This window comes from Chelonoidis abingdonii, chromosome 1, assembly GCF_003597395.2.
Source record: "Chelonoidis abingdonii isolate Lonesome George chromosome 1, CheloAbing_2.0, whole genome shotgun sequence".
Taxonomy (NCBI): Eukaryota; Metazoa; Chordata; order Testudines; family Testudinidae; genus Chelonoidis; species Chelonoidis abingdonii.
The window spans coordinates 48,523,862-48,548,709 of NC_133769.1; the positions used below are offsets into that span (position 1 = coordinate 48,523,862).

The 24,848-nt window shown below is 38.5% G+C and overlaps 1 protein-coding gene across 5 annotated transcripts in view; it reads left to right on the forward strand.

The window, feature by feature from the left end:
* Positions 1–24,848, forward strand: part of ANKRD26 (ankyrin repeat domain containing 26) — a 190,418-nt gene that overhangs the window by 45,943 nt on the left and 119,627 nt on the right. For 3 of the 5 annotated variants that reach the window (XM_032786496.2, XM_075065465.1, XM_075065467.1), the window contains exons 7-17: positions 1,421–1,471; positions 4,087–4,120; positions 4,212–4,284; positions 12,118–12,178; positions 12,302–12,504; positions 14,559–14,685; positions 16,369–16,430; positions 17,663–17,765; positions 21,897–21,925; positions 22,025–22,112; positions 22,205–22,249. In XM_032786496.2, coding sequence (XP_032642387.1) covers positions 1,421–1,471; positions 4,087–4,120; positions 4,212–4,284; positions 12,118–12,178; positions 12,302–12,504; positions 14,559–14,685; positions 16,369–16,430; positions 17,663–17,765; positions 21,897–21,925; positions 22,025–22,112; positions 22,205–22,249 — 876 coding nt within the window. The remainder of the gene's footprint in view (positions 1–1,420; positions 1,472–4,086; positions 4,121–4,211; positions 4,285–12,117; positions 12,179–12,301; positions 12,505–14,558; positions 14,686–16,368; positions 16,431–17,662; positions 17,766–21,896; positions 21,926–22,024; positions 22,113–22,204; positions 22,250–24,848) is intronic. The other 2 variants (XM_032786497.2, XM_032786498.2) reach the window with 1 other exon arrangement.

Consider the following 24,848-nt stretch of genomic DNA (forward strand, 5'->3'; position numbering starts at 1 on the left):
AGCAGAGTCATAGGGTCTTTTGTGTGGAAGTGCAGAGCCCCTGCATTGGCTCTGGGATAGCTGCTTCATTCTGATTTCTGCTTATGGCTACCTGTGGAGTTCTTTCCACAGCATGGAGCACTCTCAGAAAACTAATATAGCTCCAGTATGAATTACTTTTTTCAGAGTATTTCCTGTGGAGTTGGAGGAAAATGTGTGTCCTGCCCCTGCCCCTGTTCCCACTACACCTCTCCACACACTGTACACTCTTCTGACTTGTGGGTCTTGGGTAGGAGGAATTCTCTCACCATTTTCATATGGTTATGGACCCATATATGTAAAGAGGATCCCCTCCAGGCCCAGATTTGGGACGATAGGTAGGTCTTTTTATTATTTCAAGTGTGCACAAATAAGAGACACTATTTTGAGGTGAGCTACCTTAAAGCTACAACTTTATTAGCAAGTATTAGAAACATACTTAACCATGCCTATGGGGAAATGGTCTCAAACCACGTCACAACCGGAGAATGTGTCCTGACCTGAAGAGTGATTGCATGGCATCCCCAGTGCAAAAATCTTTTTCGTTAACTCTGGACAATGGAGCTCACAGATTTAGCTTGTTGACATAGACAAAACATCAGCTTTGGAACACAGTATTTGTGAAGGGAATTTAGGCCCTCCAGCAGGCAAACTTTATTGTACTGCACTGATGCTTTCCCTGCATTCCATGTATATGGTGAAAATAAACATACCTGCAATACATGGAATGGATGCAATGCATGGAATGGATGCTTATACAAACATTATATAATATGGAATGAGTGCTTATACAACATTTATATAATGTTTGTATAAGCACCCATTCCATGTGTTGCAGGTATGTTTATTTTATAAAACATTTCTCGATCAGATTTGTACTTTACTACTGGCAATCTCTAATTCCTGCCTCCCTGAGCTCATGTGGTTCTAGTCTGTCACATTTCTTCATATGTGTGAGTGTGTGGTTCTAGTCTGTCACATTTCTTCATATGTGTGGGTGTATACGAAGAAGAAATATGACAGACTCATATGGTACTCATATGAAGAAATGTGACAGACTAGAACCACATGAGTTCACGGAGGCAGGAATCAGAGATTGCCAGTAGTAAAGTACAAATCTGATAGAGAAATGTTTTCATTTTAATATTGAATTGATGGTATTTCAAATAATAGAGAATAAGATGAAAATTAAACTTATTAGCAAGGTCTTAAAAGTGTCTATACAGATAGCATTTCTTGTTTGCTTTCAGCACTATCATAACTGCTCAGTAGATTAATAACAGTCAGTAGTTATGTATTTCTTTGTTTCATCTTCATATATGCATGTTTCTGCTTTACAACTTTATTTTCTGATTTCATTGTTTCATCTGTCCTTTCCATGCCTTTGCCTAAATGGAAATAGAAATGCAACAGACTCCCAAGCAGACATCAAGAACAAGAGATTCAGGGAAAGGTATTCCATATGATAAGACTTCCAATGTGAAAATACCAAATTCAAATGTTTATACATATTTGATGGTTATTATTTTAGTGTGAATTTAAAAGTCCTTTAATAGCTTGATTTTACTTTTTAAATTGTTTTTTGTGGTGGTGATGTTATAGCTTTTGTTGTTTTGCAAATCTTTTAGAACTAGTCAGTCAGTCCTGGCATTTGTCATGTAAGACTGCAGAATGTAATGTGTTAATGTGTGTTGTAGTGTGTCATTAAGTAATAGGATGTTCTTACTTAATTCTATTAATTTGATATTGCTGTAAACGTGAGATGGCCCTGAGCCAAAACTGTGGATATGAGCAACCCTCAAATACAGTTTGAATTTAGATCAAACACTTTATGGCTGGTCTGAATCAAACCCAAAGGTGTCTGAAACACCCAAAACTTGCAGCATGAATTTGTCTCTTGTCTTCTAAAGGAAAATCGTAATTCATTATTGCTGTAAAATGTGTAACAATTATAGGTAACCATCAAGAACTGAGAACATTTTCAATTTAAAATAAATGGATTGCAACAATAATAATAATAATCAAGACTCTTTTCTTCATAGCTTCCCCGTCTCCTTCAGAAAAGAGACAAATTGGTTAAAAATATATAATTTATCGCAATTCCTGCAAAATAGGGGTGGGGTTGTGTGTGTACTGTAATCTTTTGGGAAAAACAAAATCAAAAATTAAATTTTCTATGTCATTTCAAAAAAAATTTTTAAATCAACTTTTGTAATAAAACTTCAGATTTTTTTTTAAAAGGCATAATGTGACTAAAAGACTGATCAAAATTGCAGTGCAAAAAAGAGAAATGTTTTGAAGAACAATCAACAAACTAAATTATCAAATTTATAATAAAAATATTTTAACAATGGAAAAAAAAGTTGGGGGAAAGGATCGTTTTTAGGAGAGTTACTCTTTTTGAGAAAAGGACAAAATTCATTAAAAATATTTGCACTTACCTCCATTCTTGCTAATCAGAATTTTTTTAATCAGTGTTTCACCTATGCCCAGGGTTGAAGTTGCAACCATTTAGGCGTGTCTAGCAAAAATGACACAGTAGCTGTAAACAGTAAGGCAAAATATGAAAATTCTGCTGAGATTATGAAAAAATAGTTATCAGTGTACCAATATTAATTCTAGAGTTATGAAGAATATAATTACTGTCATATTAAAACAAGTTTATTTGTATTTTGTTTAGTTCTTTGTAGAACAGAGGACATGTATGCCTTGAGATTAACTTGGCCTATGCTTAAGTAACTAACATGTTGCTGTTAATTTTCAGTTTCTTGACTTTATTATGTTTATTTCAGTCTTTTATTTAAGACAACTCTTTTTGCTATTTGAGTTCCATGTTAAGGAGTTTAAAAAAAATTCTTCATGGAAAGTTACAAAAGGCATATTTATCACGTCTTTTAAAATAAGAATTACAAGAGTTAATGCACAATGATATCTCAAATATTAATTTTTCTCAACATAGAACAGTATTTATTTTCTGATCCTGGAAATTCTAGAGCTCCCTCAAATCTCACTAAAGTCAATGGAAGTTGGGGAATCTCAACTATTTGCATTCTAATTACAATGTCTTGGATATCCCTGTGGTAAAGGCCAAATCCTGCACACATGTAACTGTGTTCTTAACTTTATGAACAGTGCGTAGTTCCATTTATTTCTATTCGATTGCTTGTAATCTGTGAAGTTAAGTATGTCTTAATCTTCTGAGAGTCATGACCTAGGTTTTTATTACTGACTAATTTATGGGTCCAATCTTTGAGTGTGCTAGAGCTGCACTCTGAATAACTGGGAATGAGGATGCATAAGTGGTTTTCCACCATCTTTTGGCCTCCCCAGTCCTGGGGGAAACAAGGATCTAGTTTGGCCAATGATATATGTTACTGCCATTCCACTAGCAAAGGGTGGTTCAGAGCAACCTGCTCTACTCACATCCCTTCTGTCCCTGTAATGCTCCTCACTCAGAGGAGTCAAGAGTGGGTGATGTAGAGTAGGCCCAATCAGCTTTACAGCACCTGGCAATTTCCCTATGCAAGGGTACTGCTTTCCATTCGCTGTGCATTACCAGAGTAATGCAGAGAAGACAGAGTGGTGCTGCGGACATAGTCCAACATATGTCAATTTATAGCCCAGACTGTAAATACAAAAGACAAAAAAGTTCTATGCATATGAATTGCCCACATTTTCTAATGTTATAATCTTAGCAGTTTTACTTCCCTTTTACCACATCATGCCCACCAAAAATGATTAACTATGTTCCAACTGTTTACTAACTTCATTAACTTAGTTTCATTTTTAAATTGTATGTGATATTTTGAACAGAAGTACAAAAGAGCTCACTAAACTGAAGACCTTATTTGTTTTATCCTTTGAACATATAGATTTTTTCAACTGATAATAGAAAATATATTTACATTCATGCTACCCTTGATTAAGATGTCTGTACTAAGTTTCAGCCTTGAATTACTTGTAGATTTGCTCATGCTAAATATTTTTACTTATCTTTGGTAGTTTCTAAGTCTTTCACTTTTAATGCTAAAATTATTAATTTCTTTTTTTATTTTAATATTTGAACAGTTATAGATGACCTGTCCCAAGGAGATTCACTAAGGTAAGATTTAAAAAAACAACAACATATTTTAGCAAATCCTAGAGAGAGAGAGAGTATGACTTATTATTGTCTTATGTTTTTGTTATTTAAGAAGTTCTGAAAAAGATGAAGGGGATGACAGCTGGCTTATATCAGAGGAGGAAGAACTAGATTTTACCCCCAAGGTAAAGTGCTTTTATGGAAAAATATTTCATAGCTAGCTATAAGATGAAGCATATATACTTTATTTTTTAACGTTTGGGAGATTTTAGCAAAGATTCTTTTTTGCTATGATTGAGAGACTTCACTTCTAGTCAGCCATAGTGCAAATTTTCCCAAAATACAATTGCAGCTGACCTGATCTTCACCCTTTCTGTTCCCACCTTGAGCCCATTCTAAAAAGACTTAGTTTTGGCAGAGTGTATGAAGGTTTTATGATTTGGATAAATATTCAGTAGATGATGAGATAAAGACTACCTCATATATTGTACTTATTTCTGCTCATTGGAACCGTGGTTTCAAGAGAATAAAGGTAGTTCTTTAAACCATGCAATTACTTCTACTTCATTCCAGAATTAAGAATTTGATCTTGAACTGTAGTACTTTTATGAGAAGGTAACAGTTTATTAAAATGAAATTATTTATTTGCCTGTTCTTTCCATCAGATATTTCTTGTGACGCTGAAATCCTTCACCATTTCCTCAGCAACAAATTGGGCTCAAGTGGGCTCAGTGGATTAGTCACTGAAGTCATTCTACCTTCTACTTTGTTATTATATTGCTCATGATAACCTCGGAGCACTTAAATGCCCTCTTTCCTGGTTCTCCGATCATGTTCTTCCACCCCACTCCTAAAATACTTTTACTGGCTTTCTGGTGATTTATCAACTTCAAACTCCATTCTTCAACTTCAAGCATTTGCACAGCTCACCTTCCTTGCTTCTCAGCTCTCATTTCCTCTATAATCCCACTTTTCACCCTACTCTCTGCACACTCCTGCTGCTTCCATATTGTCTTGGTTTCTCCCTCTGTGACTCCCACTATTTTTCTTATTGTCCCCCAACTTGGAGTAGCTTCTTTTCTACGTAGCTAGCTATTTTCAAATCCCATTCAAACTTACAGTCCCTTCTTGAATCTAATTTCTTCTGGTTAGCCTCTAATTTATAATCTTCAGATTGGTTTTGTCTATTACAGGGGTGGGAAAACTGCGGCCCGGGGGCCGAGATGTTTTAATCCAGCCCTCGAGGTCCGGCCAGGGAGCGGAGTCTTGGGCTTGCCCTGCTCTGGCGCTCCAGCCAGAGAGTGGGGTCAGGGGCTGGCTCTGCGTGGCTCCGGGAAGCAGCGACAATGCAACATGTCTCCCCTCTGGCTCCTACACGTAGAGGCAGCCATGGGGCTCAGCACGCTGCCACTGCCCTAAGTGCCACTCCCACAGCCAATGGAAGCTGCAGGGGAAGCGCTTGCAGACGGGGCAGCGCACAGACCCACTTGGCCATGCCTCCACGTAGGAGCCGGAGGAGGGACATGCCACTGCTTCCGGGAGCTGCTTGAGGTAAGTGCCGTCCGAAGCTTGCACCCCTGACCACCTCCCCCTGCCTCAGCCCTGGTCTGCCTTCCAAACCCCTTAGTCCCAGCCCAGAGCACCCTCCTTCACCCCAAACCCCTTATCCCCAACCCCATCCCAGAGCCCTTAGCGCCCCTCCTGTACCCTAGCCCCTTACCCCGGCCCAAATCCCCCTCCTACACCCTGAACTCTTCATTTCTGGCCCCATCCCAGAGCCCTCACCCCCTCCTGCACCCTAACCCCAATTTTGTGAGCATTCATGGCCCGCCATACAATTTCCATACCCAGATGTGGCCATCGGATCAAAAAGTTTGCCCACCCTGGTCTACTACCACATTCATACTTGGCGATTTTGTTTTTAAAAGGGAGAAAATATGAAACTGAAAGAACTAGTCAGTTGTCTTTGAAGAATGTTACTCATTCATAATCAGTATTCTTTTCCCCCTTGTTTCCTATCTCTCTTCTTTTTCCTCATCTCAGTGGTCTGCTGTCACTTTTCCATGTGGTATCTGTCCACTTTAGCTCTTCAAAGCAGAAACTTTGTCTTATGTCTGTAAAATATTATGCATATATAATTTTTCCTTACGGCATCTCAAACTGCAGAAAATAGTAGTCAGCTTTGTTAGTCTGTTTTTTGTTATATGGAATTCAAATAGAAGCATTGACAGAAGACATAGAATCATGATGCTGTGACGTCAAGATGAAAATATATAGCTTTCACTAGGAAGTTTCCATGACCGGTGACATTGTCCTTAACCTTAGTCTCATCTACTTTCCCCTATATTTTCTTTTCCCACCTCTGTAAATCTGCCCATTGCCTTCCCTGCAATATTCTCCATGTGTGTTACTGCCTCAGTTTCACCTCCTCTGGAATGCTTATCTCTGTTTTGACCTTGATTTTTGTAACTCTCATATCTCTGGTTTCTCAGCTCTTCAGACTATAGCATGTTTATAATACTGCTCCACACTATTTAGATGTGTAAAAAACAATTCAGTCACCTAATTTTATCCTCACATAACTCCATTGACTCCCCTTCAATTTCACGCTAGTTCACATTTGCTCCTTTAAGTTTTTAAAACACTCTGTGAACACAGTCTTAACCTCATCTCCCTCCCCATTCCTTCCAGACTGGTACTGAACTCCTTTTTTTGTTTCTTCCTACATCCTCCTTACTGTTGATACAAGAGTCTTTTTCTCTGCAGTTCTCACTAAGTGAAACAAGTTTCCCATATCCTGCAGCCCCATTCACGATCCCTTTCATTTCATACCCCTGTATGCTATTAAAAAGAAATTATAAAAGCAGAAAAACTTTACTTAGTTTTAACTGAAAATATACTCTTCTGTTTTTTTGATGAGCACTGGGATATTTGCCTAGGCTGAAATCATTCAGTCTAGGCAAAAATTCTGATTATAGCAGTCCAGAAATCTTTATTAATCTTATATGGATCATATAATCAGTTTTCATGAGGCAAGAAAGCACTTCCAGAAATATCCAAACTTAGCAAAAATTGTGATCTTAGAGAATTTAATTTTATAGTACATGTTAAACAAAAAGGAAATATGTTGTAAAAGGAAGTAGTTCTTCCGTTGACCAAGTCACACGCTGAGGTTTGGGTTGACTTACCAGTGATATTGAGGAGTGTGAATGTTACGAAGTAGCTAGGTCAATCTACATTTTAAGTGAAGACCAGGCCTCATATTCCACTAAAGGAGGACTGGGAAAAACTACACCAGAGATTTTGAAATATATTTAATAATCATTTTTATAACTCTTCCATGTTATAGAAAATAGTTTATATTTGAACAAAATCTATTATCTCTCTCTTCCAATCCGGGATCCTTTTGTGAAGTCAACATGCTGAATTTTTTGAGTCATGCTCTATTTTTCTGTCCAGTATCTATAAAAGGTCATGAAGTTTGACTTATATATTCATTTATAGAGTTAGACGGGGGGGAGGGGGGGGAGATGGACTATTTTTAAAACAAAGAGTCTTCAGAAAGAGCAAAGGGGATATAGGGAATGACTAACCAGTTTAAATCCATGAGATTTAAATGTTCTTCCCTTCTATGTATGCTGCAGTATGAAAGGCCCAGATTTTTAAAGGTATTTAGGGGTTGCAGCACTCAGTGTTGCATCATCTGAGTCTCATTTTCAAAAGTGATATAGACACTTAGAAGCCTAAATCCTGTTGACTGTAAATTGGGTGTTGGCATCTAACTGCCTGAGTTTCTTCTGAAAATGCACCCCACACTAGCCTATAAAGGGATTAATTGAACCCTATGGAGGCTGCGCAGGAAGGCAGCCAATTCGAGAGGGGCTGCAAGGAGCAGCCGATCGGGGCCAGGCAGGTCCATATAAAAGGACTGCAAGGGAGAGCAGTTTCAGTTGCTCCCTGGATCTGGAGGAGGGGAGAACTGGCTGCCTTGCAGGCTGAAGACAGCTAGCACCCTGGACAGAGCAGTGCTTTAGGCAGGAACCTGGAAAGCTTAAGATAGCTCCTGGTAGGCTGCAGGGATCTGCAGGCTGAAGCCCTGAGGCAAGGGCAAAGAGCGTGCTGAGGCTGCAGGGAAGTTGCCCAGGAAAAGGAACTGAAGAGTTGGAGGGGACACAGCAAGTGGTATCTATTTACAGGGTTCCTGTGCTGGGACACGGAATAGTGGGTGGGACCAGGTTCCCCCACACACACCACCACCACCTCTGAGGAATTGGCCAGACAATGGGCTGCAATTGCCACTGAGGGAAATGGCTGGATAGTGAACTGCAGTTCCCCTGGAAGGGGGGAGAACAGACCATGACACAGCCAGAGGGCTGTGCCATGAAGATGACAACATAGTTTTGGGAGTGACATGAGTCCTGGAGGAGAAGTGACAGCGGCAAGATGCCATCAGAAAAGGGCGCACTGGCTAGCAGAGCTAATCTCCAGGACAGCCAGCCAGAGGCACCACAACGGTGAGTCGCACCCCATTACAGAGACTTAGGTTCCTAACTTAGCTATTACAATGTCGAGTGCAGTAGTGCTTAAATACCTTTAAAAATCTGGGACAGGGTGCTTTGAAATTGAAAATAAAACAAAAGAAAAAATGGTATACGTGCAGCAACATTCTACCAAGTCGTCCTCTCCCTTAAAGTTATCACAGAATTTACCTCTTAAATTGCTTGTTTACATACTAGTTCAAAAAAATCTTCCTGAGTTTATACACCATATGAAACAAATCAGCTACTTATGAAGAAGCCACATACATTTTCCTTCTCCTCAGATCATATGCCTACTGGCAGTTTCCTGAAACAAGAAGTTGTTCTCTGAGTATTTTTCTACATGGATCTTGCTCTAGGTGGGCATGCGCTGTGTGTGTGACGATCAGGTTCTTTTGGCCAGCAACGTTCACTGGGGCTGTTCCTTCATCCTGCATATGCTCGCACCAATCCATGTGAAGACATAGTGGGTAAAGCAGGCCCAACCATCTCCCAGTTTCTCTTATCACCCGTGGCAGCAAGACTGAATTCAGCAGTGTTGGTCTGCCAAACCGTAACTCCTTCAATTAATGTTAGGATTAGTTTAGTACTTATCATTTTATTTTCCCATTGGGCTAAAAAATAAGTTAGAAAATATGAAGATCCTTGGTACCAAGACATTAATGCCATGGCCAAGGCAAAGTCTCTACACTTTAAGTCCTGCCCTCCTGCCCTTCTTGTTAGGTGGCAAATCCCAAAATGATGGCCATTCTAAATGACTTTTTTGCCTTGGAGAAGGACACATACTTCACAAGTGCTCCATCTGTAGATCTTCGAATGGATACAGAAAGACTGAGACGCTGCCTGAAATTGATTGTTCCAATAGAAATAATGAAGAGCATCTCTGACCCAGAGAATTGTGAGTTGAAAGGTGGTTCAGCTGCTCATAAACCACATTCAGCTAGTTCTCTGGTAAACTCAGCCAATATCCCTAGCACCCAGGGCACGACAGCTACCAAAAGACCTCAGACTTCATCTAGAGTTCATGATTGATCAATATAGGTTTCCACAAGTGAGTCAGTTGCTCCTGCTGACCATAGCCAAAAGCAAAAACTGCACCAGTCACCTTCCCTGATACTATTAAAGAGTAGGTGGAGGAGTCATTCTGTTTCTGGTTTGACCACAGTTCCTCCTTCAAAGCCTGACTCCCACTGCTGAGCAAATCTACTGTCTGATACATGATTCCTGGCACTGGTCCCATGCCAACTGAGTTCCATAATCAACCCATCTAATCTGTACAGATTATGTTGGTTTCATCTACACTGATAAGGTCAGTTCACAATTAAGGACCTTTCATGTGAAAGTCTTGACCTTTTTAAGTCCTAGATAAAGAGTTCCTCTCTTTTTGAAAGACTATAGAAAGACACTTTGGTCCCTAGATCTCTACAGTGTAGTCTAGAGGAGAAAGCATGTTACACCTCAGATTTTTTCCAGGCTAAGCTCAGCTTCTCATACTGTTATCAACAGGAGTCCTCAGAGCTTCCCAAGAAAAGACCTCACTACCAATGAAGGAGAAGCTCAACCTTATCTTCTGTTAGAACCCACACATCACCATCTCTGAGACAAGAAATAGATTCCACAGTCAAGAGTCCTGAACAGATCTGTATAGATCAGTCCACCTGTTTCTCTCTCACACACACACACACCCTGACCCTGCACACCGCTTCCTTATCAACCTCTTTTATTTCTTTTTGTAGGCTGGTACTAGAATTAAGGACCGCAAGGTCCTGGAAGTTATCAAAAAGGATTATTTGGACTAGTTTCAGGCCTTGCCCACCCATCCCCATTCCTTCTCAGAGATTCCTCTTACAAGAGACAAGAGATAGTCATCCTCCTGCTGCTCGGTACAGAAGTTTATATTGCCATTCTGAAAAAGAAAGAGGATGACATTTCCAACTCAACAAATTCATCCATCACTTTGGGCTCAGGATGGTCACTCTGGCTTCTATAATTCCCTCCCTAAAACCTCAAGATTGGTTTGTGACTTTTGACCAGCAAACTGCATATTTTTTATGTATGCATTCCCCTCTATTGCAGAATTCTTTGGGGTTCTGTATTGGTGAAAGGAATGAGAAATGATTGAGTTGGCTCTGCCTTTTATGTTCTTGGGTGGGGGACACGAGGATGTGAAGGGTGCAGCCGCAGTCCCAGTGGAGATTGCTGATCAAAAGAATCTGATCTTGCATGCTCATGTGGGATCCATGTGGACAAAATATCTTGAAGCAACAGGCATTGAAATGTAAGTAACTGTTCTGTATCTTGATTTCTCTTTTTAAATACAAATCACAGAATGTCAGGATTGGAAGGGACCTCAGGAGATCATCTAGTCCAACCGCCTGCTCAAAGCGGGACCAATCCCCAGACAGATTTTTGCCCCAGGTCCCTAAATGGCCCCCTCAAGGACTGAGCTCACAACTCTGGGTTTAGCAGGCCAATGCTCAAACCACTGAGCTATCGCTCTCCGCCTGCTTATAGTATTAACATACCATTGCCAAAATACACAATAGGCTGTTAAGGAGCAGTAAGTCTTTTTTTTAAGCACTACCACCTGCTGAATAATTTGATTGAACATGGTAGACACTAGAATTATTTATTAGGCCTTTTCCGCTCTCATTAAGCATGGAACATGAATAATGGAAGCACTACCTACTGAAGGTCCAATCTTTCAACTGCAATTTTCATTAGATCTTCTGAAACCTCCTTAGAAGTTGTACATGAAAATTTAGGAGTATGTTTTAAAAGCATTGCATAGGGAATTTCCTATGTTACACCAGTGAGGAGACACATGGTTAAATCTTCATGAACTTCTTTGAAAACTTACCCTAAAATACAGTTGTTAGATTATATCTGTCTGGATCACTAATCTCTTCTTACCCAAATTGCTGCAAACTTCTGTGTACGTATCTTCTTGTAACAATTTAATGACTGTTTCCTCTTCCACACAGAGGATGAATTGCTGAATTTCTACTTTATTTCACATGCATTGTGTGTTTAAAATAGAAGCAGTAACATCTTCCCATCATGATGCAGGAATTTTGGTGCCATCAGACTGTGGACTGGGCCATTTTAAGTGACTAATCTATTGACTAATCTTAGGGAATTATCAAGTATTTAAGACTCTTAGACATAAAATTGAAACAAAACAGCCTAAATGCCAGTATTGCTGATGCCGACTGGATTAAAGAAAAGATTTTGTAGAATATAATACACTTCGAAATATATTATTTAATGATGTATAGGCTAAATCTTTTGGGCAAAACTCTCATTGACTGACTTCAATAAGAGTGCTGGCTGAGTCAGGACTGCAGGATGGAAGCCTCAGCTGGCATTGTCAGTAAGAAAATGTTATTGAATTTAGTCTTCAGTATTTGATAAAGCAGAGGGGTGTTACTTACTATTCATGTAAAAACTCAGTGTGCTTAAAGTTAACTTTATTTACAGAAACCACAGAAGCCAAGTTTGACTCTGCTAATGAACTCTTCCCATCAATTCAAGAAAAACAGTAAGCAATGGTGGGGGGGGTGGAATCTCCTTTACTACATTATATGTTGATATGAAATTGTAGATTTATTGTGTATTTTACTTCCGCTTTTAAGTATATTTGATATTTATGTTTTTACTATAGTAGGTGAGAAAAATAGCATTATGAGAACAGAACGTATAGCCATTTCACAGCAAAATAAATCAGATTGTGAAGCTGAAGATGTCATTGAATCCCCTCCTAAGCCTTTTTCCCAAGTCAAGTCCTACCCTCGACCTCTCCATCCCTCACCTGGCTCCTATTCAAAACCTTCCCAGATGACTCCTCCTCTCCTGGGGTTTGAACAGGTAAATTTTTGTTTATGCAATTAATTTGTTGGTTCCTATGTTGTGTTTTTTCTTTTTCAAATTCATCTGTGATTTTATGAAGATGGCAAGGATATTAGAATTGGAAGTCTTCAGTCATCAAGGCAAAATCTCAAACAAGTAACCAGAAATCACACAAATTTGGATAAAAAAGAATGTAAAGAACTAACAAATGAAGATATTTCAGAATCAAGCGAACAGGAGAAAGAAGAATTAGAGGAAGAAGAAGAGGAGGAAAATGATGAGGAAGAATTTAATCAGGAAGAAAAGGAGGATGAAGATACAGAAGATGAAGAAGGAAGTCAAGATGATTACACAGAGGATGAAGAAGAAGAATATGTTGGAAAATTGGAGCATGGGCATGATAAAGAGTTAGAAATCTTCAACGGTGCTGTTAAATCTGAAAGGGAAGTTAAATGTGGAAGCAAAAATATACACGATGGTGGTAGTCACGAAACATGTGAAAAGAAAGATCAGGAAATGCAAGAATCTGTTGATATTCCTGTATCTTTTATAACTGGACATTATGAAGGTTTAAAGGAAAATATGACTGCCATATCATATGAGATGGTAAATAAGGAAGTACTTTATGATTCATCAAAAAAAGATGGTAGCGAACATGAAGAAATTCATGAATTTCAGAATACAAATGAATTGTTACATACAGATGGAAATGAGAAAATCAGATGTAAGACTTGCTGTTCTTTTGAAGACTCTGAAATGACAGCCTGGAAAAAAGATGCATCTCCATCTGTCTTAAATTATTGTTATACTAAGGAGGAAAACTCAAACCTAGTAGATGATATCTTTGAAAGTGATGATGATCCTTGGTCAGAGGCAGAAAATCCAAGGCGTAAGAACAGAAGACAGGACTCAGAGAATCTTAGATTTCTAGGTGATCAAAATGCTGGAAAGAAGCAATGCAAGAATTCCGAGGGATTGGGTAATACAGTCTGTAAAACACTGGAACCAGAAAGTGAGAATTTGCCTGTAAATAGCGGTAAAGAAAATCTAAAAGAATCGTTTCAACCAAGCATCAAAGTAAGTAAAAAGAGACAAACCCAATAACAAGGATTTTTACGAAGGTAAAGCAGAAGATAAGATACAAAGTACTTGTATTGTAGCTGAATGGTTTGAATATAGTTAAATGAAAAACCTTAATAGATGATTGCTAACAAGAATCATGTAACTCAGATTTAATCTGATCTTCAGCATTGAATAAAGAAATGACTGACTATAAATTTGTTTCTAATAAAGCAGAATTTTCATGCATTAGGTCGGATAGTAGTGAGCAGCATTTTTTTTATTCTAAATGTGGTTATGATGCTATAGAAGGATGAATTTTAGACTCATTATTCTGAACTCAGTATAATTTGTGGCCTAAAGAATGATGCATAAAATAAATTGGGTATTGTTTGCAAGAGTAACTGGGCTCTGACAAAATCCAAATGTGTTATGAAAGATAAATTGAACTGTAACAGCATAAACTGATTGCATTTATTTATTTATTTTTACAAACAATGAGTAAAAAAAGGTGGTTGGAATATAAAATTGCTTTTAGAATCAGATGGTCAGTTGTGCTTCTCTGGGACAATACAGATGAAGCCCATGATTAAGTGTGTGAGATCTGGGAATAAAAGCAGTCTTGGTTGAGGTGATCAACTAAGGAATGAAATTCCAAAGGAGATTAGGTGAATCTGATCATCTTTAGAAAATGCTGCAAGAACTTTTCACCATAGCAAAAATGATATTCACAACACTGATACCTTCATCCAAACAAATGTGCCCCCATCCAAAAAACCAAACAAAACCCATCTAAAACAAATGAATCATCCACCCAACTAAACAAACCCCATTCCCAAGCAGAGTTTTTTGCCTCAAAAAATGACTTTGCTATTACTGTTGATTTGATGTAGGCACTCAGACATTACAATGATGAGTGGGAGTATAACATCTTAAAATAGTTAGAAAGTAATTTGTTTTTGTTTAGTATTTTTAGTTGGGAAGATATTTTTCATTCAATTTCTTTCTACTAGGAAGAATCATCAGAGAAGGAAGATGACATAAAGCAACCACAAATTTCAAATCTTATAGATAAAAGTTTGATTTGTAGTGGAAACCGTGAAGCACAGAATCCTTCAGAAGATACTGCTATTAGGAAAGGTAAATTAGTAAATAGTAATCCAAATGTTTTTCCTAGATTAGTTTACTGTGCGAGAGTACTAAGAAAAGATCATAATCTGCTGCCTCTGGTATTGTGAACCATGAGATGTTTTTCACTTGCCCTGGTACACTCTCAGGGAATGTCTCAGCTGATAAATCACTTGGTTCCTTTGTTTCTGAGGGACTCCAAAGAGTACAAGACACACATTACAGACAGTCCCTGTCTTGAAGCACTTACAATCTAAAAAAGGCGTAAAGTAGATTGGACATATTGTAAAGCACAGATATAGGAATAGTTTGGATTTTTTATAGCCTACATTTTTAAATTAAGTCACCTCACAGATATGTCTAAAATGATGTTGGTGAGTTGAGGACAACAATCAGAAGAGTGGGTGAATGTTATATCCAACTCTTTAGTTGAGGTTGTATTTCCACAAATTATCTAATTTCACAACCTTCAGTTGCTTTTAGATGATCAGATAGCAGCAGTGGCTAGTACTGATGATGTTTTTCTTCTGTGTCTGGCAGGTAGAGTTTAAATCTATTTTTTGATGGGATATAGCTTCCATGGCCGTGGCTTTGTAACTTTTGAGTACTACAACACACTCCAAATTGGGCTGCACCTTAAAACCATTTGGAAACGGTGGCTAGTACAGAATGCATTTAAGTGGAGCTCCTCGGTGGCAGCATGGAACACCAGTGCTCTATAAAAAACCTTATTCTATTGAATCTTCTGTACCAGACCAGATATTTGCTAAAGTTCCTCCCAACCAGCAGATGCAGCCAGAACACTGAATTTTGAGGATGTCATCATGCCTTCACATACACCTCTATCCCAATATAATTCTGTCCTTGGGAGCCAAAAAATCTTACTGTGTTATACTGAACTTGCTTTGATCCACCAGAGTGTGCAGCCCCATGCCTCTGGAGCACTGCTTTACCACATTATATCTGAATTCATGTTATATCAGGGTAGAAGTGTTAAGGATTTAGGTATTTCTACACTACAGCTCTACATGTCATAGACTACCAGGGTTGAAAGGGACCTCAGGAGGTCATCTAGTCCAACACCCTGCTCAAAGCAGGACTAAGCCCCAGACAGATTTTTGCCCCAGATCTGTAAATGGGCCCCTTGAGGATTGAACTGTCAACCCTGGGTTTAGTAGGCTAACGTTCAAACCACTGAGCTATCCCTCTGTATCCACTGTAGTATATATGCTTCCTATATCAGTATAGGAGTTGTTCCGTCAGTGTAGGTAACCAACTTCCATGAGAGGCAGTAGTGAAATTGATGGAAGAATTCTTCTGTTGGTCTAGCTGTATTTGCACCTGGAGTTAGGTCAATTTCAGTGTTGCACTTAAGTTGCAAAATACTTCACAGCCCTGAAGGACATAGCTTAAGTCAATGTAATTTTTAAGTGTATACCAGGCTTTAGCCTTCAGTTTCTTTCTTCAGCAGGTATAGCAGGAGAGAAGAAAGATGAGGGCCTAAAGAAAACAGAGTGACACACTGTGGTGTTGCAGCTACCTTAGCAGCACATGTGAATTATTTGTATATAGATTGAAATAAATTATGTATGCCTATTGACGATCTTATGAATACAGGGCTTATCTGATAGAGTACAACTAATGTGAAATGTTTATAAGAGAAAAGTAAAATTTCATATTTATTTTATTCTGTAGATACAATGTCAGTATTAGGATTGGACGAGGAGGAGAATACAGAATCACCCTGGGATTCAGAGGTACTTTCCGTTAATATGGCTATTATGATCCCACCAATTTTATTCAATTCACTACCACTCAAGAGTTTACTTTTATTGCATTTCTGACTTCTTCGTTGCTGAATGGATCATAGGGCTTGATGCTGTGGTTTTGAAATACTACTTAGGGGCTGACTAGTTAAGACTGCTAATCACCTAGGTCTCCTGGCAGTGGACCCCCGCAGATTCAATTAGCATTTCTAGCATCATATTGAATTATTAAATAGTTTAGTTGTTTTAAATGTTTATGAAAGGTAAAAAATATTAGGTTTTTAAATCTGTGTTGTTGTTTTTTTTAATTTAAAAAAAGACAATGAAATCTTGTCCCCATTTGAGTCGACATTAAAACTCTCACCAAATGGATTTGGGGCAAGGTTTTTACCTTTTATCTCTGCCTGCAAGCATTGCCTCTGTAAAATCCCCTCTTAAGCTGATGCACATTATGAAAAAGCTGTAACCATTGGAGCTGCACATACTCCCTACCTATGGTCTCTTGCCTCTCCCATATCCAGAGAATAACCCCCGTTGCTACTCAGTTCTTGCGGACTGCTTTAGGCAGCAAGGAGAATGTAGTGTTGTTTTACCACATTAGTTTCCTTTTGAGAGCGTTTAACTTTTATCCTTTTAAAATTTTAATCTTAAAGTTTTAGGATAGTTAGTGTTAGTCTTTGTCAACTTTTTGGTCTTGTTGGACTTTGTTTCTTCAGTCCTCCTTATAGCATTCCCTGTGCAGCTGTCGGCCTGTTGATTATCGTAGGGTGCATGCTCAACTCCCATAGAGTTGTGTGCTGAGTGCACTTACAGTACAGAGATACAACAATCGTTGTAAAGAACTGCAGTTATTATTCAAGCAGTTTTTTTTAAATTTTTTTTAATTCCCCCCCACACACACACCTTCCCCTACTACTTCTGTGTTTATCAAGGCTAGTTTAGACATCTTAATTGACAGAAATTTTAACTAGCATTTTATTAACACTTTTTAATGAAAAATATTCATAAGTATTATGATTTTAAAAATAGTCTATATTATGATATTCCTTTTCTAAAGCTTTTTCAGAGATACATGAGTACTATGTATACTGGGTAGCGCACAAAAATGTTTGGTTGTAAATCATTGCTGATACCCAGCAACTAAAAATATGTATACTTTTTCTGTGGAAAGCAATTAAAAATTAATTATATCCAGGTTATCATGCATGTTTTTAATTAACCAGTGTGCTTCTGAAAGTCCAAGAAAACTACCGGTCAACCTATTAATTTCATCTGCTGTCAGAACTGACACACACATGCAGAGTATTTTTGAGGAACGAAATGAAGGTAATTTTATCATTGTATTATTATCCATACTTCGTGAGCTTTTATAAAATAAGCTTAATTTTATATGTACGCCTTAGGAATTCTTCAAAAAAAAGGAGTGGGTGGTTCTCTCAGTGGCAATAGAAAACTGCTGATTAATTGTCGTTATTGATAGATTTGGTTTTTTTATTCTTGATAAGAGTAGAAAATGCTTTGACATTAATTCAGGAGATGATCCATTTCAAAGGAACTGTGGTAGTTTGCATGTCCTTGGCCACTGACTAGCAGCTAAAATGGGTAGTACACCTCTACCCCGATAAAACACAACCCGATATAAAACAAATTTGGATATAATGTGGTAAAGCAGCGGGGAGTCTCGGGCCCTTTAAAGAACCACCCAAGCCCCGCTCCTTTACCATTATATCTGAATTCATGTGAAGCCCTGGACCCTTTAAATCACCGCCTGAGCCCTGCTGCCAGAGCTCCGGTGGTGATTTAAAGGGCCAGAGGCTCCAGCCACTGCAGAGATCTGGTGGTAATTTAAAGGGCCTGGGGCCCCCTGCACTGGCTGGAGCACCGGGCCCTTTAAATCACCACCGGGGAAGCCGGTCCAGGCCGGCACAGTGTATCAGCTCTTGCCGTACCAGACCAAACCCAACATAACACAGTCTCACCTATAAGGCGGTGAGATTTTTTGGCACCCAAGGACCACGTTATATCGGGGTAGAGATGTAATTGGAATGATACTCTCCTTAGGAGTTCAAACTGTATTTGCACTAGACTCTTGTAAGTGTTCTTCAAAACCTTGACATGGTTCAGGGTATTTATTTTTATAGAAAGTTTTTTCTGTCAGAAAAGATGGTATGAGATTTTTTTTATGGTCAAAAAGTGTTATGATTTGCTGCTGTTATATTTCTTTTCTCTCTGTAGTTTTAATAGCCCAGGAGGTTTAGCCTATGAAAGTTATAGAGAGATGGAGAGTTTTTGGCTTGATAGAATGTCTGACTCTAAATGACCTGAGATCATCCATTGTCTATTACTTGAGGACCTCATAATCTCCATCTTGAGAGTGAGAAACCTAAGGGGGAAGGAAGATTTGTGTGAATTCCAGAGGCAAAGACAGATGTTAAGTATTTTATTTGCTTAGCAACTGTGCATCTCATAAATGGTACTCTGTGCCCAGCTACTTTGGATCCATTGCATTTATATTTTCAAATATTCCACTTCCCAGAGCTTAACAGATGGTTCTAGATAGAAAGGAGTGAATGAAGTAGATAATTTTCTTGGAAATATGATTTTTTTCATTTTCAGAATTCACATTTTATCTATGAATACTAACTTATTTCTGAGTCCAGAAAGGGTAGTACTTGGCATCTGAGAAGTCTAATTTTCTTAACAGTTCAAATGACAAATGAAAAGGCCATAGTTGTATCCCTTTTGTGTGCCAAATAATCTTTCTGTAAAGCAGCGTAAAAGATTGTTGCTCTATTCAATATTAAAAAAGAATAACAGTAATGTTTACCGATGTCTTTTGATTGTTCAAGACATTTGACACCTCATATCTTGAATAGTATAATTGTGCAGTCCTTAGAGCTATCTTAGTGGCCACTGTGTTTCAGTTTGTGCAGAATTTGCTGGTCTGCCTGGTTAGTGGAGCAGGTTTAGCTGGACCCATCATCCTTATTTGTCATTCATTCCAGTGGTTTTGGCTACAATTAATATTATTTGTCAATCTGTAAAGCCCTGTATGGCTTAGGGCTGGAGAATTTTGGACATATCAGACCAGATTTTCTGGAGTGCTGTGGCTCTTTGGCACTGCTCAAGCACATAAAGGTACTTTAATCTGGCCACAGATTCTCAACAGAGAGACCATGGGAGAAAGTCTCTGTTGGGTGTAATTTTGCCAGATCCGGGTCTGTGCCTTTTCTCCCTGCCTCATCTGATGTACAGTTCTAATCTGCTGTGCCAAGGGTTCTCAAACTTTTGTACTGGTGACACCTTTTACACAGCCTCTATGACCCCCCTTATAAATTAAAAACATGTTTTTATATATTTAACACCATTATAAATGCTGGAGGCAAAGCGGGGTTTGGGGTGGAGGCTGACAGCTCGTAACCCCCCATGTAATTACCTCATGACCCCCTGAGGGGTCATGACCCCCAGTTTGAGAAACCCTGTGCTATGCCAATCCGCTATTAAGAATCAAACCTCTTCTCGTTCTCTTTGCACCAGCAAAATGTCTGAGATACCTGATGGACTTTTGTTTACTGTCCCCAGAAGTGCTCTCTTGAGGACTGGACGAAACTGTTCTCATTTGAAAGTTCTCAGCTATGGAACTTGCTACCTCTGCTGGTTAACCAGAGTTCAAATCTGTTAGCCTGTAGAGCAAAGACTGACTGTTTTCAACCCAGCATCTGCCTGATATTCTAAACTTTGTTGATAATATCTGTCCTCTTCTGAATTTCTTGACTTTTCCTGGTGTGTGAAACTTGAGCACAAAAAGGGTAATACTTCCTCCTATGGAAGCTACTTTTATATTGATCTCTCTCTTTGTTTTGCCTGGAAGCTAAAGTAATGGATAAAATGTTATTTGATAAAATAATACATAAATACTTAATACTTAAAATAATAAACTTTCTGCATGGTGCTCTGTGAGTATTTGCTTATGAGGAGGGCAAGAATGTTCTACTGCTAAGACAGCATGTTTCTTCCTATTTTTGTCTTTAAAGAATTATAATTTTATCACTTTCATTGGAACATGATGAATATATTGATACAATTAAATGAAAATTTCATATCATATGTCATTAAGTTGTAGCCAAAACTTTTCCATCTTTTTGAAGGCTTGAAATCCTGTACTGCAGGGTTGTCTTGGGAAGTCTATTGCTTTGCATTACCTTTACTTTGGTATGATTCTGCTAACATAAATAAAATATTTTTAAAAAAGATCAAAAGACAATTGTGGAAATACATTAGAAAGATTCCCATATGACTGGACAGCAGTTTTGTTGAGATGAAGTAATAGTTGCTTATAAGAACACTTGAATTTTGGTAGTAAATTTATGGTATACTTCCATTGTAACACATTTTATAGTCCTCCTTGCAAAAGAGGGTCAAGAAACTACAGTATATGATGACTAAGGTAGAGGCTATAAGAAGTGTAGAGAGGCCAGTAGATCACATGGGTATAGAAATGATATTACACTAGACAAAAGTTGAAACTCTTATTGAGAATTGTATTAAAAGTGGACAATACAGTCAAACAGAAGAGTTGTTTCTGGTAATTCCTGGTAAGCTAAGCACACTGATCTGGGGATCACTGAACTGGGATGACATCATTTAGTGGTCTCTGTGTTGAGAATTTGTTGCCAGATAACTGAATTGAGATGACATAAAATCATAGAAGATTAGGGTTGGAAGAGACCTCAGGAGGTCATCTAGTCCAAACCCTACTCAAAGGAGGACCAATACCAGCTAAATCATCCCAGCCAGGGCTTTGTCAAGCCAGTACTTGCATATAACTCTTCTCTGACTCGTCCCATCTACAGAAAATAGAGATTCTTCAACACACAAACGCTTGTGGGGTAATCATAATAATAGTACTGTTGCACTGCTTTATGACACATTAAACTACTCCACTCCACTTTGGCTTTTGTAACTTTCCACTCAGGGAATGAATTATTGCCTTCTAAGAAAGAATAAAGATTTTATTTTTGTACTAAGAACAGCAATACTTGCATATGCATCTGAAGAAGTGAGCTGTAGGCCATGAAAGCTTATGCTGAAATAAATTTTAGTCTCTAAGGTGCCACAAGTACTCCTATTCTTTTTGCAGATGCAGACTAACACGGCTGCTACTCTGAAACCTATTTTTGTACTGTTAATCAGCATGGCCTTATTGCTTCACATCAATTACTCTCACTTGGTCTCTTGAAATCTGAGGTGCATGTTTGAACAATCGTATGTTTCTATAATACTAACATGTGCTGGTTGCTATGATATGTTTAGCGTAACTAAAAATAAGTTTTGTGGAATTAAAACAATGGTTGCAAATAGGCAATACATAGTTGTCACACAAGATAGTAATTTTGTATGAAGTTGATACCTAGTGTCTTTTAGTTAATAGTTAATACTTTTAACCCCTCTTTTTAGGTTTTTGTGAAAAAACTCTTGATTCACAGGTAAGTGTCATTCATGCTAAGAATTTGTCTTACTAACTAAAGAATACATCATTATTTTGAATTTTATTTAATTTTTGTATGTTGGATTGTCTGTAATAGCCAAAGACTACTCAAGCAATTTTAGAAACAAATGACGCCTCTTCTTGTCCTGCAAAGGGAATCGAGATTGGCAAAAGGCAAAAATCAGGTAATATTCACTACATCAAATTTTGGTGAGGGACTGGGCATCTTCATTAACAAATATTTATCTTAAACATTGCTTATTTTTTTCTTTTGAAGATTTAATGGAAGAACTTGGTTTAGATGATGCAGATGATATTGAAGGTATTTATATGGTTTTTGTCCTTTTTCTGACTTACATGTTTTAATTGCAATTTATACAAAAATGATTTATAGTCAATGTAAAAAACTTCCATATTTAATTTGTTAGTATTCTGTGCTTTTAACAACGTATCTTATGACATTTGCTAATTCTTTCTTGAAGAACATGCAATAACTGATCCAAAAATATAGCCACCTTTGAGATTCTAAATCTTGTATAGAGAAAATGTGGACTTAAAGGATTTTTAATTTTGTTTAATTTACATTGATTTGTAATGTGTTTTTTCTTTTATTAATCAGCCAAGAGCTGAATTCAAGGTTCTGTGTTCCTGCTGCAAAAATTAGGTGTTAAGCATATTAACTGAAATGAGGGGAATACAAAACCTTGGACTCAGTTCTAGGCAGGTAAGTAAAAGAGAGAACTTTTATGTATTTTGAAATGCAAGGTAAATAAAATATATAGCATACATCTAGTCTGTTTATGATTTAGGATCTCAAATTCTTTTTGTTTTTGAAAAGAAAAAGTACTTCCGTTCTCCCCACTTCGAATTCAATGGAGGCTAAGCGTCTTTTTAGAGAAAGTTGTAAATGTGGGCTTGTAGTTTGAGAGCAGAAAATGTGTTAAAAGCATGAGCTTCCATTTTTCTCTTCTCTTTGAAGTATGTGCTCTTTTGGAAGACGCTGAAAGAGTTGGATACTTTATTATTTGTATTACAGTAGTACTACAGAGCCCTAGTAATAGACCAGGATCCCATTGTGTTACAAATGCAGAACAAACAGATGGGCAGTTAGTAGCATATTTTGTTGGCTCTTACTGTTCATCTGCTCAGTGTATTCCAGTAAGTTATATGACACCTTATTCTCTCCAGTTTCACATTATCTCAAGAGTCAGTCTTGAGAGAAATATTCACAAATATTTCTTTTTTCAAAGTGGCTTTAAGCAGAGTTCATGTGCATGGAGATGGTCTCATGTCACTAATGGCTAGATCAGGGGTGGGCAAACTGGCCCACAGACTGGATACAGCCCCTCAGGGTTTTGGATACGGCCTGCAGGCTGGTTGTGGCCCCTCAGGGCTTTGGATATGGTCCGCAGCTCCGCCAGCACCTCGTCCCTGCGGACCCTGGGTGGGGGGGCAGAGGGCTCCATGCATTGCCTCCAGGCACTGCTCTCCACAGCTCCCGTTGGCTGGGAACGGGGAACTGCGGCCAATGGAAGCTTTGGGGGAGGTACCTGGAGGCGCGGCATGGGCAGCACACATGGAGCCTTCCGCCTGCCCCTCACTGTTGCTTGAAGTGTAATTTTCAAATAGTAAGCTGTGTGTGAATCCTGCTGCCAATGCCAGTGTGACACTTAGGGGTTCACCCAGGCCAGTTATGGTGTTCAGTCAACATCTGCCTTGGAACTTTGGGTGCCTTTAAATGCTATGCCGTTGTGGCTCACAACTCTGACACCAACAGCTAGCAGGCAAATTGTACCCTGTCTTCCACCACCCGGTTTCCCTTTGCAGGGGGAACTCCACAACCCTTCCAGCCCTGATTTCTGCTCCAAAATCACCTTTCTCTGCAGTGCACAGCCCCTCCGACTGTAGCATCCACAAAACCATATTAAGTTCGCTGCTCCTTTAAAGTGACAGTACACAGCAGCTTATTAACTTTACAGCGGTTGACAGTCCTTCCACTTCCAGCAAAGCATTGAGCTGATTTATGGTAAAAGAAGCACAAGTGTATTAACAAAAAGACATAGGTTTAAGTTTTACCAAGTATAAAGAATAAGGTTACAAACAAAAGTAAAAATATGTTTTTAAGACTAGAAATCAATTTAAGAAACTAGAGTAGTTTGTCTCATCACTGGCATTCTTCCAACGTGGGTGGCCCATTCTTTAACCAGGACCCACTACACAGAGCTCAAAATGTTTGTTTTCTTTGACTATTTGAGTGAAGGATAACTGTGGGGTTCTCTTCCTTTCTTTTCATGGTCCAGTAAACTTTTGAAATGTATTCTTTGAAACATGAGCCCAGATAAAGTTTCTTTCTCCTTCAGGGGTATAAATTCTATGCCATCTTCTCCCCCCACTTTTTAGCTTGATAGCTTTATTTACTTTATATGTATTGGGACCTTCATTGTCTCTGCCTGACGACCAGGCTGGTCAGACAAACAAATACATATTCTTTTGTCCTAGACATGCTGGACTTATGCATTGTTTATCAAACACATTTTAAGAACATAATTCTGGCATGTATTTATAACTCTTCATACACACTATACATATACTACACAATGATTTTGGGGGCCAGGTGTTAATAGTTATATATGATTCCTTACATGTGATACCTTTTAGAGACAAATTATGACAACAGTGTGTGAGGTGTAGTGAGTATGTCAGGCCTGACAAAAGTTGCTGACACAGAGTAGTGAACCACCAATGGGCATTTTTGTTACACCTCCCCCTGACATCGACGCAGTACAATTAGCTATTGTTTAGGCATTGGTCCTAAATCCCCCTTAGCCCATAGGTTAAGGGTCACCTTTTCCCCTCCTTACCATCTCTGTTTCCCCAGCAGTTGCTGCACACCCATCTGAGTCACTCAGGCCAGAGGATTC